The sequence below is a fragment of the Armigeres subalbatus genome, unplaced genomic scaffold, assembly GCF_024139115.2.
Source record: "Armigeres subalbatus isolate Guangzhou_Male unplaced genomic scaffold, GZ_Asu_2 Contig1737, whole genome shotgun sequence".
NCBI lineage: Eukaryota > Metazoa > Arthropoda > Insecta > Diptera > Culicidae > Armigeres > Armigeres subalbatus.
Window position 1 is genome coordinate 22,362 of NW_026942547.1, and position 16,104 is coordinate 38,465.

At 41.2% G+C, this 16,104-nt stretch overlaps 1 protein-coding gene across 2 annotated transcripts; it reads right to left on the reverse strand.

The window, feature by feature from the left end:
* Positions 1 to 997: 997 nt before the first annotated feature.
* On the reverse strand, positions 998 to 14,755 carry LOC134203278 (cationic amino acid transporter 2-like). Of its 2 annotated transcripts, none has more exons than XM_062678152.1 (4): positions 14,584 to 14,755; positions 2,889 to 3,249; positions 1,803 to 2,828; positions 998 to 1,633 (listed from the first exon to the last, which is right to left on the reverse strand). In XM_062678152.1, exons 2-4 carry the CDS (start codon positions 3,241 to 3,243, stop codon positions 1,239 to 1,241), a joined length of 1,776 nt encoding a protein of 591 aa, XP_062534136.1. In that variant the 5' UTR covers positions 3,244 to 3,249; positions 14,584 to 14,755; the 3' UTR covers positions 998 to 1,238. The 2 variants fall into 2 exon arrangements, with proteins under 2 accessions (XP_062534136.1, XP_062534137.1); XM_062678153.1 differs by having other exon boundaries at positions 14,561 to 14,755.
* Positions 14,756 to 16,104: the final 1,349 nt, after the last annotated feature.

The window sequence follows — 16,104 nt, forward strand, 5'->3', positions numbered from 1 at the left end:
GGCGGAAACGAAATTTGTAAACAAGCATTAGACTGGAACCCAGCGGGACATCACAGCAGAGGCAGACCCAAAGGCTCATGGCGGCGAAGCCTCAATAAAGAAATAAAAGAAGTCGACCGAAATCTAACCTGGCGACAGGTTAAAGCAATAGCCGGGCAACGCTCGGGATGGAGATCTTTCAAGTCGGCCCTTTGCACCACCGGAGGTGTACAGGGTCCCTAAGTAAGTAAGTTAATCGTTCGTCTCCCGCACAGTAGGAGTGTTCGTTCCACTACTGTTGCTAACTGAGAGTTTAAGTTTGAATCGTATCAGTAAGAACGTTTGTGATAACTTGTTGTAATTAGCTAATTACATTAATTACGTCGCCGCGAGCCCAGAGGTAGATTTTTGTTCAATTGTAGCCGAAGGAAAACTAGATTGTAAGTTGATTTGTATAGTTTGTAAATGTTAATTGTAATGTTGTAAATATATTTTTAGTTGAGTATCGTTTGGAGCAACATACTGAGAAATCGTTTTTCATTCACTCCCGGAGGGCGTTAACAAGCCTGTTTTCACCTTCCAATGTTTGTTGTGTATGAAAATAACCTAAATTAAAAATATCCTCGCATCCCCATGGCTTATTGCTTGGATTCTCGATATTTCAATCACTGAAGGACATGTAGTGCTGCAAGTTAATTGCTTTCGTGAACTTATTCAACTTTTCTAGTTTTTGTTCACAAAACTGAGGCATGCAATTATATTTCCAAGTTAATTACAGTTGCACTTTCGTTCGAGAGCACAATTACCGAAACATGCTTGAACCGGATTGTGCACATTGTATTGATGTTTATAAGCACGTTTATTTTTAATCAGCCCATTTCTATCTGCGTGTTTATTTTGTAATGGAGGCAGCGTTTTCTTCTGGCTATGCGTTGCGTTAGTAGTTCTTTGTTACCAGGGAATAGAAGGAACGGAATAAAAAACAAAGATGATCAATGTTTTCATTATTAATTATTTTGTTTATTCTCATGAGACCGAGGTATGTCAAACGACTGATTTATTCGTATCAAGTGTTCTTGATGCAAAGATGCTAATGTGCATAATTGATTTTAATTTATCTCTTGATTTTAATGTCTACAATTACTGATCACAAACCGTTATTCACATGTTCTTGCAACTTTTACTAGCCTAAGCACGGAATGAAACTCATTGACTAACAAATCTTATTTGAAATAACCATTATACTAGATCTTACATAACTACACTTTTTCGAGCCCGATCATGGCAAACGGGTTCTCCAGCTGACTTTCAGACAGTGTCTGACTGCCTGGACCCAGAGCCGAATGTCGAATACCGTAGGTGAAATAAATCAGAAAGCCAACCATCAACCAAATGGAGAAACTGATCCACGTGTTGATGTCCAACTGGAACATGAGATAAATGTTGACCAGGACACTCAGCATCGGTACAAATGGGATCAGTGGGACTTTGAAGGTGAGCTTCGACTCCTCGGCGGGTTGGCACGCAATGACCAGAAAGAGAACTAAAATGGCCATGGCGAGAATGGTTAAGATCATCAAGTTCAGCGGATACTGCGCGGTAAGGTAGTCTTGTCCATGGACAAGAATGGCACTGATGATACAGGTGACAAGCGCTAGAAAGTGTTTTTTTTTTTATTAGATCCCGATCTCAGGTGTCATACACAAATTACATAGCGCCGTACTCGTTTCGTGTGAAAAATGTCGTTTAAATCGTTTGAGCGTAAAAATCTTCAACAGCGCCAGGTAGTTTGTGTACGATGACTAGATATATATAATTCTTACCATACAGTAATAAACTAATTTTGACGATCTTTGAAGAGAGCGAGTTTGGAGTCTTGGCAATGTTCAAATTGAAAAGCTGCTTCACAATCACCGACTTGTCTTGGATGGGAACACTGGTCCGGAAATTCGTGTTCTCGTCATATCTCAAAACCAACACACTCAAGGCGACGATCGTGTATGCCAAAAGCGTGCCAATGGACATCATGTCGATCAGCTGGTGCAGGTCGAACAACAAAGCCATAGTTCCTGACAATATTCCAGAAATCACCGTTGCCAGAATTGGCGTCCTTGTCACCGGATTCACCGTCCGTAGCTTCTTGAACATAATTCCATCTGATGACATGGCGTACAGGACACGCGGCAAAGGGAACATAGCTCCCAAAGAGTTTGTGCACAGTGAAAAGATCGCCCCAATTGATACGATCCACTTGATCTCCTGCCATCCTAACCAGTCGAACAAATTCGGGAACGGAGCGATTGGATCTTGATTGTAATACGGTAGTGCCATTGTCAGAACAGTAGCCACTCCAAAGTAAGACAGAAAAATGATCAACAGCGAAAATATAATCGCCAATGGGATGTTCCTGGAAGGATTCTGGGCCTCTTCCCCGGTGGTTGCGATGCAATCGAATCCAACGTATCCGTAGAAGCACTTGGCCGCTCCTGCCATCACTCCAGCAACTCCGTATGGCATAAATCCTCCTACACCTGCTTTCACTCCTTCGGGAATATCTTCCGGTTTGATGTTCCAATTGTCTGGATTCACCTTAGTTCCAACGGAAACCAGCACAACAACGATCACTATCAGATTTACTCCAGTGAAGATGTTGTTCAAGACCGTCGATTCTTTAACGCCGTATGCCAAAAGAGCGGTAATCGATAGTACCACGCAGAATGAAAATAGGTCCGGGTATTTCCCTAGAAAACTAACTCGGAATTCCACGATGCTCTGTAGAGTATTCGCCATCCGGTAGTCGATGAGCGCATCAATATATCCGCTCAATCCGCGAGCCACACTGGCAGTTCCTACAAGAACCATAAACTATTCATCTGTCTGAAGTATGCATTCTGCCAAACTATACTCACCAATGATGTACTCCAACATCAGATTCCACCCGATGGTGAACGCAGCAAACTCTCCAATCGTGATGTACGTGTAGATGTAGGCCGATCCGGCCTTCGGGACACGAGCCGCAAATTCTGCGTAGCAAAGTCCGGCAATGGCCGCCGCCAGTGCAGCTATCACAAACGATACCACCACACCAGGCCCGGCCTGTTCGTAGGCGACCGAGCCGGCCAGAACGTACGCCCCCAAACCCAGCGTGCTGCCAACGCCAAGCCCCGTCAGGTCCAGCAGGGTGAGGACCCGAGCCAGCTTCGAATGGCTACCGTCATCGTCGTTCGGTTTTTTGCGACTGATCGCTTTGAAGAATTTTTCCATTGGAAGCTGCAAATAATAAAGTTGAAGTTTTGTTTTTATTTTTCATTTTTACAAATTGAACAAAGTTCGACATTTTCTGTAAATTATTTGAATATGTTCAACTAATTAATAAAACTAAAATTATAAAATGCCGTAGTTGACGAAACAGCCTTTTACCCGTAGCAAATGCTTGCGTTAATTAACTGTCTTCCAACCACACGTTGGCGAATCTAATCCCTATGCCCTATGAAGCCAGTTCCAAGCCCATTCCCATTAGTGATGTCACAGCTTTGGTAAAAAGTTGCCGTTCGATACCCGCTTTTCCACACTTTCGTCCCGTTTTATTTTTGTGGACGTTAACTCATTTCCAGTCCCTTCTGTTTGTCTGTGATGCAAGGATTTTAAAGAATAAATGCATAATAGCGGTAGGAATAAAGAATTTTGCACCGTCCTCTTCTAATAACGTCAGTGCGTAGAAGCGTATTTCAATAGTCTCGAATGATTCTGTAGTATAATAATCAACGGTATGTTGCTAATACCATCGTTGAATAGGAATAACATAATCAGATAACAACTCTTTCAATACTACTTTCCTTTCATCTAATTTACGACATCCGCAATTAAGAGGTACAAGAGACCATGCATCTTCCGAAAACAACCCGTTGAGTCACTGCTCTGCTATCTCTAATGTGATCCTTCTAATGAGCAAATCTTGACACCGAAACCTCGATTGCTATACTGATCAGTCAGCCAACCCTTGTTTACAGTGCAATAACCTCGCAGGGTCGAGAATGATCGCACGTTTCCGTGTCACGCCTCATTGCGCACGAGCTATGCACAATTTCATTCTTACTATGTATTTTTAAAATGCATTGCAGCTTTAAACATAGCGATGTAAAACGTCACCGAATTCCATCTCGTCCTTTATACTATATATAGTGATAGCGGCACTGCAAGGCGATAGAGAGATATAAAAAGGGTGGATCAAAAATTAACTATGTTTAAGAATTCCTGTTATCCATTAATTTTCAAATCCATTAATCGTGTAAGGCAAAAAATGATCTTTTGGACCCACAAACGTGACCTTTAAGTGGTCTTGTTGTTTAGGGGTTATCACGCCTATTTAAAGAGTAGGAGGTTGAGGGTTCGAGTCCCTCCATGACACGTGGATTCTTTTTCGAAAATTTCATATCAATTTGTCCAGTATAACAATAAAAAAAATTCGTACGATGTGTTTCTCGATCGTCTGCGGCGAGTGGTCAAACTAAAGGGCGAACAAATTGAACTTGGCATGTGAATTTTGAAAAGTGATTTATTTATTTAAATTAAAATTATTATTAAAATTAAAATTATTTGAAACAAAATGTTTCTGTTTTGATCATACTATTCGTATTTTCTACTGATTAAGCATCAGAATACACAGAAATCGTTAGCCGAAATCTATTTTAAATTGTAGCTGTCTTAGCTTAGCTTAGCTTAGACTGACTGTACATATCAATGGTTGCTACTCCGTGATTGATCAGAACTGGTGCAAATTGCACTTCGATCCAAGTGAATAGTGGTTGGGATTTACCATCTATTCTCGAAGTGTATGTTTCAGCAGCTCGCAAATGTTAATCAATAACGTCGCCGGCCAAGTCCTTACAGTCAGTTGGGAAAGGGAAGGAATGTTCGTGTGTGGTTATTGTTGCTACTAGAGACCGAGAATACCTCTGCATCTCCACAATTACCACGGGAAGGAAGTTGTGTTAGTTGGGTGGGGTTATCAGTAACATAGATCGGGATTAATCATGAAAAGTGATGTGACCTATGCAACTTCTACATAACAGTATTAGCATTTCCTTAATTTGTTCAATTTTTCATCTTTCGCGAGAATAAACAATCAATCGCTCAAAGTGAGCGATTGTTCATTTGAATTTTGGATTAAGCGCCCGCGTCATAATTTCTTTAACGGAAGAAAAGTAGAAAAGAAACGGAATTAAAATTAAAAATAAGGAGATATTCTCGGTTGTTCAATCTACATTGATAGTAATCGGAAAGCTAATGTCAATCAGCAACTCTTATTTTATCTCAATTTGAGGTTAAATAAGAATGCACAGCCAGTCATATTTTGTTAAACTACGTCCCTACGTGAATTTGAGAAAAAGTTTTTACGAACAGATCGTAATTTTTCGAGTTTCGTATGCCTTACAAAAGGTTAAATCAGTTCTATATAATACAGTCATGGAACGGACTTACCATATTTGCAGCTCAATTTTTAGGTAATTCCGCACTATCGAAACTAGTTTTTCCAGCAGATCATATCCTTGATTCAGCTGCACTCCAGCACCTTTCCAATCCTCCAGAATGCAAAGTATGGGCCTGAACTTTCATCCAGCTATAATGCTCCAGAGTACAGAGGAAAGTTTTTTCCGGATAAATCTTGGAATTCTTCAAATGTCTTATATATCCTGAGCGAAAATTTCTCCGGAAATTTTGAGACAATTACTAAATTTTGTTTTCTGTGAAAATAATTGTAGTGATATATGAACATGAAAATTGGAAAATTCGACAATATTATGATTAATATTGTGTGTGTTGTTGTCACCCTTAGCTGTATCCACCAAAAGCTGTAGAAATTAGTGTAAAAAGCGATGGATTTTCCCACATATAATGTTGAGGCTTCTGACTTTTCCCACTCAACTGCATTAAACTCATCAATATGGCCGGAAAGAATCCGATGCATAAAGTTTATGGAGCTCTCAAACACAACGTGAAGGCCTGTCCGTTTGATCTATCGTGCTTTATTTTGTTGCACGTTAATGTTGTTTCTTGTGACTTACTCCTAATGTCTGTTCGGTTTTGGGAAATTTTGAGAGATTTTCTTCTGAGAGAATTTCTTCTGCAAATTCGAAATATTTTCTCGTGAAAATTTTGGAAAATATTTCTTGAAAATTCGTGATTTCTTCGCTCTATTTAAAAACAAAAACTATGGAAATTTGGATGAAATTTGAAAGAATTTTCAGCGATTTTGAAGTAGAACTTTTATGGAAATTATTAAGAATTTCTCTTGGGAAATCGAAAGTCCTTCCTTCGTCGTGCTATTTGTATATAGCTTCTAAATTTATGAATGAATCATTTTTTTAAAACTATCCTCTTGCTTGAAATGTGGTCTTCGTTATGTATGTCGCATGTATGTACTATACACTCTTTAAACTGATGATGCATTCTATATGCATAATTTGTAAAGAATCGGACCAAATTTTCTTATTAAGAAAATTATTTTGAGGGCCAAATTTTCTGTTTCATGTGCATGTAATAAAAGATATTTGATGATTTTTTTATCATAATGGATACATTTGCATACATTCAAAATGCAACAAAATGCGATATAAATGGCTGAGCATAAAACTAAATAGCCGTATTTTTCCAAAATCGAGAACATTACGAAATGGCGCCAAGTGATGCTCACATCCCTACGCGTAATAAACATCCTACTTTAGATCACCAAAGTAATGTAAAAATCCCCTAAAGCTCTTCTAAAAAAGGGAGGTAACATATGTTCCGGAGGACACAATTTTGATAATGAAATTTCGCTCCTACCAGCTTGGAGCAGACTGTAACGTAGGACGACAGACAAACCGGTAAAACTGTGAACAAATCGATCAAGATCGTGGGCACCTGGCCGCTCGATGTTTGCTGGCGATAGTAGTAAAGTTTTCATTGCCTCGGAAGGTAGATTTTCGGAATAATGTGCTGTTAATGTTAAGATTTTCTAGGTTGAATGTGGGAAATTAGCTTCTCAATTGGCCGTATAAGTCGCACAGCACGGTGCCCCGATCAAGACATCTTGTTGGACTGTTGCTGTTAACCCTTAATCATAAACAAAAACGGATTCGAAGAAGATTCACAAACATCCAGGAATCGAATACATGTTAATAAACTGATACTTAACGAGCTCCTAGAGACATACAGCAACGGCACGAGCTTGATGTTGTTCGGAAAAAGCCTTCAAATAAAACAACGTCCAGGAGCATCTGCGTCTGATCAGGGTATTTGAATAAAAAACTGGAACAACTGCATAACTGTATAAATCATTTTTTCAATTTCTGAAAGTAATGGAAAATATTTGAAAAAAAAAATGACAACAGCACAGAAAACACTTCTAGTTCAGTCAAGGCCTACTTCCTCCTCTCCCGAAATCTATTTTAAATTGTAGCTGTCATAGAAAAATTGCGATTTTCGAGGGTAAATGGGGCAAAATGGCCACTTCCAGTCATGATCCAAGGCCAGAATTTATAACATTGGTATTTTCTACTAAATTAGCATAAGAAAACATAAAATAATTAGCCGCAATTGATTTTATATTGTAGCTGTCATAAAAAATACAATTTCCAGGGGTAAATGGGGCAAAACGGTCAGTTCCAATAATTTCTGGTGAATGCAAAAAGCACCATTTGATTTGTCGTGGATTTTGCTTGTAGGAAATGTATTTTTGGGTATGTCGTGAGAATGTACAACAAAACATCTTAAAAAACCAAACAAATTTCAAAATATGGGATGTTATCAGTAAGTTGTGAGAATGTAGTCCAAAACATCTTTTTAGATCAAACAGATGTATGTTTAGCACCAACACCTTTTCACAGCTTTTCTCAAACATAGCTTGTTTTCTATTTCATCTTTTTACCCGTCATACAACAAGTTTATCAGGTCTCCGGTAGAAAAGATGTTTTCGGTGTTACTTGGGTGATTCTTATAATACAAAGTGTTAGTTTTGGGGAACCGAAAGACTCGCAGTTTGGTCGAGGTTGGGGAATACAACAATTATCATCACAGTGACTAGCCAACCAGACGCAGCACGCGGGGAAATTCTCACAAAAAATAAAATATTTGACACTTCAATTCTTTTTTACTATCTGAAGCAGAAAACAAAACCAGTAACAACCTTAGAAAACCAGAAAATTTTGATTTTTTTTTCAATGCTGTTATATTAGTTATATTGAAAAAAAAAAAAAACACTTGCCACGGGCGCTACTGCATCCACTAGTATAGTATAAACTACTACCACTACTACTATTAGTATTAATGGCCGTCTTAGAGTAAGAAAGCGGCAGGAAGATTGGTCCGCAAAACATGGTCGAAGGCTAGTGAATCGACTGAAACGTCCGGACAATCTGGCAAACATTTGTTTTATTTCTTGTCGAAAATCTATCGATTAGCAACCGAAACATCAAAGTCTTTCTGAATAACCATCCACTGTAAAAAACGACGGCATGAAAAAATAATTTATAAATTCATCAAAATCGAGTTTGAGGCAGTTTCAAACCGAGGGAAAATCTGGTTGGATCAAACAAATATAGTCCCGCTTTTTTTATGGGAGCACATGGGAACAAAATCAATGGACAAGATTCCCGCTATGCTACTTTTAGCGTCATTTGAATAAATTTTGATCAAAAAGGACTGTGAATTGATTAAATTTGACATTTATTCTCATGCGCCAACCATATTCATAGAAATAATAAAATTACATTTTCTTGATGTATTTTCCTTGTTGAGATTCTTGTTATTCTTAGCCGCATATTTTATTACTTTTATAAACTTATATTTCGAAGTCGGACGCCGCGGCTTAACATTGGGCGGCTACAAGACGGCCCAAAAATACGCGCAGCAGCTGGAATTGGCACTCCCAACGGAAGAGCAGCTAGGCGCAGCGTCTCTTGAAGATGGCTGGAGAGATATTCGATTCGCCATTGGTAGCACCGCAACCGCTGCACTTGGCACGGTGCCCCCGGATCAGAGAAACGACTTGTATAACGGCGAATGTGAGCAGTTAGTAGAAGAGAAGAATTCAGCATGGGCGAGATTGCTGCAACACCGCACGAGGGCGAACAAGGCACAATATAAACGGGCGCGGAACAGACAAAACTCGATTTTCCGGAGGAAAAAGCTCCAGCAGGAAGATCGAGACCGTGAAGAAACGGAGCAACTGTACCGCGCTAATAACACACGAAAGTTCTATGAGAAGTTAAACCGTTCACGTAAGGGCCACGTACCACATCCTGATATGTGTAAGGACATGAACGGGAACCTTCTTACGAACGAGCGTGAGGTGATCCAAAGGTGACGGCAGCACTACGAAGAACACCTGAATGGCGATGTGGCAGACGAAGATGGCGGTATTGTGATGGACCTGTGAGAACGCGCATAATTCTACCGGCTCCGGATCTCCAGGAAATCCAGGAGGAGATTGGCCGGCTGAAAAACAACAAAGCCCCTGGGGTGGACCAACTACCAGGAGAACTATTTAAACACGGTGGTGAGGCACTGGCTAGAGCGCTGCACTGGGTCATTACCAAGATTTGGGAGGAGGAAGTTTTGCCGCAGGAGTGGATGGAATGTGTCGTGTGTCCCATCTACAAAAAGGGCGATAAGCTGGATTGTAGCAACTACCGCGCAATCACATTGCTGAATGCCGCCTACAAAATACTTTCCCAAGTTTTATTCCGTCGACTAGCACCAATTGCAATGGAGTTCGTGGGACTGTACCAGGCGGGTTTTATGGGCGAACGCTCTACCACAGACCAGGTGTTCGCCGTTCGCCAAGTACTGCAGAAATGTCGCGAATACAACGTGCCCACACATCATCTATTCATCGACTTCAAAGCCGCATATGATACAATCGATCGGGACCAGCTATGGCAGCTAATGCACGAACACGGATTTCCGGATAAACTGACACGGTTGATCAAAGCGACGATGGATCAGGTGATGTGCGTAGTTCGAGTTTCAGGGGCATTCTCGAGTCTTTTCGAAACCCGCAGAGGGTTGCGGCAAGGTGATGGTCTTTCGTGTCTGCTATTCAACATCGCTTCGGAGGGCAGGGATTGACACGATTTGTTTTTGACGTAGGATTACGAAACATAGGGCGGTCATTCTGTAGTTTCAAATCTGAGACTGTCACGAAAATTGGTCAGGAAGTATGGGCTAATAACTCAGCCGTCTTTCAACCGATTTTATAGATTTTGGTGTTAATCGATCGACAAACTCTTTAAGATTTTGCTCAACTATCGAAAAAATGCATTCAAGGTGCTAAACTATTGAAGAATTGAATTTTACTAGGCACTGAAAATCGGTAAACTAACCAATCGCGTATGTGCATCGCAAGCATAGACATCAAAATCGTGCAACTTACGGGCTCGACTCCAATCCTCAGTTCAATTTAATTTTCTCGGAGAGCGGGCACAACGATGACGCCCGTAGCAGCAGTCTCAGCAGAAAGTGGAACGTCAAGAGGCCATCGCCAAAAGCAACAATCTTCGGACTATCGTTTAGTTACTGTTAGTGGCGCATTTTGGAAAGAAAATCGGTTCTTCTCAGGACCAAAATTTTATGAGAAGAAAGAGTTGATTGCAAAAATAGCATCGATTACGGTCTCCGGATACCAGTGGCGCCACTGGAAATGTTTCCTTAATAGTGGCTATTTAGCAGAAAAGTGAAATTTTTACGCAAGATACGGACTATCGTTTGATTGCTATGAATGATTAGAAAGGCGCATTGTGGATCAAAATCGATTCTTGTCAAATCTACCATTGTACACAAGAGAAAGTAGAGCCGAAATATTTTCATCAAAGTGCACATCATAACCGCTTGGCGACGGTAGAAAGTTGGAATAGATAGCATTGCGGGAAGTAAACAATGATGACGTCTCACATCATTGAGTTGCGTTAGCAGTCAAATGAGATTTTCCCCAGATTCTGATTTCGGTATACTTGCTGTTTATTATTGGAAAAGCGCATCATTGGAAACAAAATCATCTTTTTACACGATAGAAGGTTGAACCGAGACAAAAATCTGCAAAAAATGCAAATCATAATCACTTGGTGATGGACAAAATTCTATGTCGGTAGCAGCCCATGCGCTCCTTGCATGGAGACGTTGCAAAACAATGTATTAGAATGGATAATGTCTATCGTGTTCCAGCGGCAAATCATAAATTGGGTGACAGTGGCATCAGTAGTGGAAACTCATTTCAAAATTTTAATTTCTGGCGTGCGCGGTACGAAAATTCCTCTCCTCTTTGAGTGGGACTGTGGCCCTGAAAAGGGCCGTTTTAAGTAAAACTACTTCCTCGTTCATTCACTACGAGCTGACTTACTTGGTGACGACTTTGGAACCCTCCGAAACGGCGGGCTTGCCCAGCTCGACACGCACGAAGCTGTCGTTTACGAAGCTGTTTATAATGCTCGACGCCTTCGATGAGACGCCCTTGATAATGTTTCTCTGAGCCTTGCTGCCGCCGCTCGTAGCAATTATCGTTGCTGCCACCACCCGTAGCAACAATCATTGCTGTTGCCTTCTCCGCAGCCTTTCCACCGCCGGTGATGTCTGCTTGGCGCTGCGATGCAATTGTCCTGCCGATTTTCCGAGAAAATCAGACTTCGGATGGTCAGAATACGTTTGCATGGAGTCCTAGGCCCTGCCCCTTTGGGAGCCGTATCATTGGCATCGGCTTGCTTGCTCCGCCTTTCCTTCGTTCGATGTCTATGCATTCGTACATAACCAGGGCCTCTTCTTCTCCTTCTTCTTCTTCTTCTTTTACTTCTTCAAAGTACAAATTATAACCGCTTGGCATCGGCTTGTTTGCTCTGCCTTTCGTTCGTTCGATGCCAGTGCTTTCGAACATAACCAGCAACTCTTCTTCTTCTTCTTCTTTTACTTCTTCAAAGTGCAAATTATTATCGCTTGCCGTCGGCAGCAGCGCAAGCGCTCTTCGGAGGGGGATGCTGCGAAAATGATTCGCATGATGGTGTCTATCGCGTTTTAGCGGTAACTTATCGATTGGCTGACATTGGGGTCAGTAGCAATGAAATGAAATTTTCTCTAGATTCTGCTTCGATTTTGTTGCTGCTTGTGATTGGGAAGGTGCATTACTGAAAACAAATAGGTTCTTTTCAGAATCATAATTTCACACGAGAGAAGATTGAGCCGAGACAAATATTTTTCAAATAACCAATATGATTATATGAAACCAATCTCCAGCTCAAATGCTGCCGTGTTACTTACGACAAATTATTTCGAAACGGTGGAAGAATTTTCGGCGTGTGCTACGTGTCGAACAAGCCTGAACCGCGGATCACTTCCCACATTGTCGCAATCAAATGGCACCAATGTAGCACCAACTTAGAATTCGGAGGTCAGGACTTCCGAACCGAACTTTCTTCCGAAGTTTTATATGTCAAACTAATTTATGTGTTGTTTAACGCATCTTTAGGCGAATCCAGCGCACTACTTCCGAAGTTGTGAAAGTTGCCTGTATCTGGAGAGAAATCCAACTTCGGTATAAAAAGCGTTCTAAATTTGTTCCGGATATATCCTAGAGTTTGTATTGGTGGTGACGAAATCGAGGTGGTTGAAGAATTCGTGTACTTGGACTCACTGGTGATCATCTATAACGATACCAGCAGAGAAATTCAGAGACGCATCATGGCAGAAAATCGTACGTACTTTGGACTCCACAAGACGCTCCGATCGAACAGGTCGTGACGTGAAAGTGGGTTAACGAAATTTCCCGAAACTTATCATTAAAGCTCCATATATAAAAATGAGTACACATTTCCTATTAGGCAATATAACTTACGAACGAATGAAACGTTTAGCATGAATAATGCACGGTTCGAAAGACATTAATTTTCAATAGGATACTTCGAAAATCAACAATTGGTATGCAGAAAGTTTATGTTGTGAAGAAATTCAAAACGATTGTACCTTAATAGATCTAGAGTGCTGTGCTGCAAAATTTGACTCTTACAAAGCAAAAGTGCTGATCCCGGGAGACGAAGGATCATATCTGCAAGTTACCCATAAAAAGGTCTACAGTGCCAGCTGAAATTATTTGTCCATCCTGCAATAAAAGAGAATTGCTGCAATCCAACACAATCCACTGCGCTCATTATTTTACGTATTAGATAAAAGCTGAGAAAGCGCAAAGACTCTGTATCTTTGAATTGGAGCGACGTGGGACAATAAGTCAGGCAGAATCAAAGTTGAATAAAATTTATAGCCAGTATCAAAAATGAAATATTGAAATTGCTTCATCAAACACAATTCAGATAACCAACACCTAGCAATCGATAGATTGATTAGATCTAGCAGGTAGCCTTTAGAATTCGAAATGAGCGAAAAAGCTCGTTTCGGCATCCAATTAGAATACATATACCACCCTTTCATTCCTATCACACTTGGCAACCCGTTAACCTAGACGAACCTCTGCCATAGAACCTAACCCCCAGATTCCAATAAAATTCTTTAGGAACTCGTGGCGAGTGCAGAGGTGTACTCGGCTTGCAGTGGGCGAGTGATTGCATCATCAATTCCTTCCCATCCCCAATAGACCGCGATGAAGTGACCAGTGCCGTTATAAACCATTCAGAATATTGGAGTCCTTGAACTGTGCACATTTAGGTTGGAGATCAAATCCCATGATTCCACCAAGTGATTCCCTGTGCAATTGTGATTGCTCTGGTCAATCACGGAGTAGCAACTACGAAATGCACGTAGTTTAATACGTAAAGACCCTGTATGAGTCTGTCTGATTTGGAGAATTAAACTTTATAGTGACATTTCACAAATTTAAAAAAATATCACTCGGTCATAAGAATAGGTGTTGCTACCCAGCAATACCAGAAAAACAACGATCAAAAATTATTCGATATCTGTCGAACGTAATCTTGCTCTGCGAGCAGGGTTATTCGATAATTATTGAATCGTCACTTCTGAGTATAGTTCTCCAGAATTTTACAAATAAGACAGACCCTAAATAATTATTTTATATAAATTTTTAATTTTCACAAATTTTGCCTTTGTATAAAATAGTAATATAGTTTTAATAAAAGGGTATTGAATAATGAAGACTCGTACAAACTTGAACCACTACTGTGAGAAATTATAGATCATCAGATTTGGAGCACCCACGCACCGTTGCAAAACTGCCGGCGGTGGTAGCGTGGCGCACACCTGTATTGTAATTGTCTTTCTATTCAACAATGGTAAATAATGAAGTATTTTCGAATCACCCTAATTTATCTCTCGCTTTGCAGAATACTGTCACACTGTCACCATAAAGATGAACAGCCCTTTCAAGATGGTACGTCACGAGTCCAACTTTGAATCGCGTGATTTATTTTTGGCACATCGTCATAACAGCAGTACAAAACATCACCAATTCACAAAAATCTCGAATTTCCCGAAAAGTATCAAACAGATTGAACCCTTCACAACCTAAGCCATCGTTTGCCAGAATTTATGTAATCGTCTTTTTTCGCTACAAGCGCTTCAAGCCAACATTGTTTCATACTCTCACCACCGTGACCGAGCGTAACGCACCTCTAATTGTTGTACGCACCGTCGTCGTAACGCACCGAATACGTATCGGAAAACCGCGGGATACGCGTGAATATTATTCGACCGCGAATCACGTGCACACCTCCCGGCAGAAGCGTTCAGTACCTTCGAAACAACGACCGATCTTACAGCTGTGCAAAATTGGACTGACCGTGCACTATTTTTAAATCCGGTTGTCGCCAAATAGTAGTAAGTTGAAAGGTACCAATGTGATGGGTTAATGAAAACGAGCCATATACCTCGACCGCGTGTCGTCATTACGCTGCGAGTTCGCGCGCAACGGTACGGCGGCCGACGGCGTCGGCGTCGTGTGCGATTGGTGTTAGTGGTTCGATTGAGCATGTTGAATTTTAAACCTCGTGTAAGGTCGAATGCTTACTTTTAGGCGCTCTTCAACTCACGCTTGTGGTGAGTAATAAATAATAAATGTATTTTATTGCAAAGCGGGAATTCCTCGACAAGGAAATTCAGAAACATTTCCAATGTCCAATGACACCGTTTTGGAAAAAAAAACTCTTAGTGTTGGTGATGCAGATCTAGTTGGCGACAACGAATCAAAGCAACCATAGATTAGTATTTTAAATTTGAATAAAATAAGGATTGCTGACGTTGATCATCTTTCTCTTGCACGCGCACGGAGGGGATAGGATTTGTTTTCATCGGGAAATGCTTCCGAAGCGTTTCCCGTTGAAAACAAATCCTATCCATTATGTGCGCGTGCATGAGAAAGATGATCAAACGTCAGCAAGCTCTATTCATTCCTAGTTTGTCTCTCTTCAAGTTCAGACGTTTTCCTTTTCACGAAAGAAGTAGTGTTCCGGTCTACGGCCATTTACCATCCAAGAGGTTTTGGGCCCAGGAGAAGTCAAGATGGAAAGATCTGGAATCGCGAAGCTGACCAACGAAAACTACGAAACCTGGAAGCTAGAGGTGGAGTTCCTATTGGTGCGAGAAGGCCTTTGGAAGTACATCGTGCCCGGCGTGAAGCCAGCAGCTACGGACGACGGTGCGAACGCGGCGGCGCTGGAAGCCTGGGACGAAGGTGATCAAAAAGCACGTGCAACCATCGGGTTGCTTCTAACCAGGAGTCAACATGGCCATATTCGAGGAACGCAGACCGCCAAAGAAGTATGGGATAACCTACGGAAGCAACACGAGAAAAAGTCGCTGACGTCGAAGGTTCATATTCTAAAGCGGATTTGCGATCTCAAGTTCCAGCAAGTTTGGCACCGCAAACTCGGTCATCGAGACGTGACGGCCATACAGGAGTTGGAACAGCGACAACTGGCCACGGATATCAACATCAAGCGATGCGGTTTGGTTTTGCCATGCGAAACTTGCCTGCAGGGTAAGATGGCAAGACTGTCATTTCCAAAAAAAGGCAAAGAAGAGCAGTAAGGATGTGATGGACCTGATTCACAGTGACCTGTGTGGACCAATGCGGACAATGACACCGGGTGGTCGACGTTATTTCATGACGCTTATCGACGACCACAGCCGGTA

Excerpts from the sequence above, each read along its gene's own strand:
- LOC134203278 (XM_062678152.1), bottom strand. The coding sequence starts at position 3,243 with ATGGAAAAATTCTTCAAAGCGATCAGTCGCAAAAAACCGAACGACGAT. Across the intron at positions 2,829-2,888 it reads GATGTTGGAGTACATCATTG|GAACTGCCAGTGTGGCTCGC; the intron begins GTGAGTATAGTT and ends TGGTTCTTGTAG. Across the intron at positions 1,634-1,802 it reads AATTAGTTTATTACTGTATG|CGCTTGTCACCTGTATCATC; the intron begins GTAAGAATTATA and ends AACACTTTCTAG.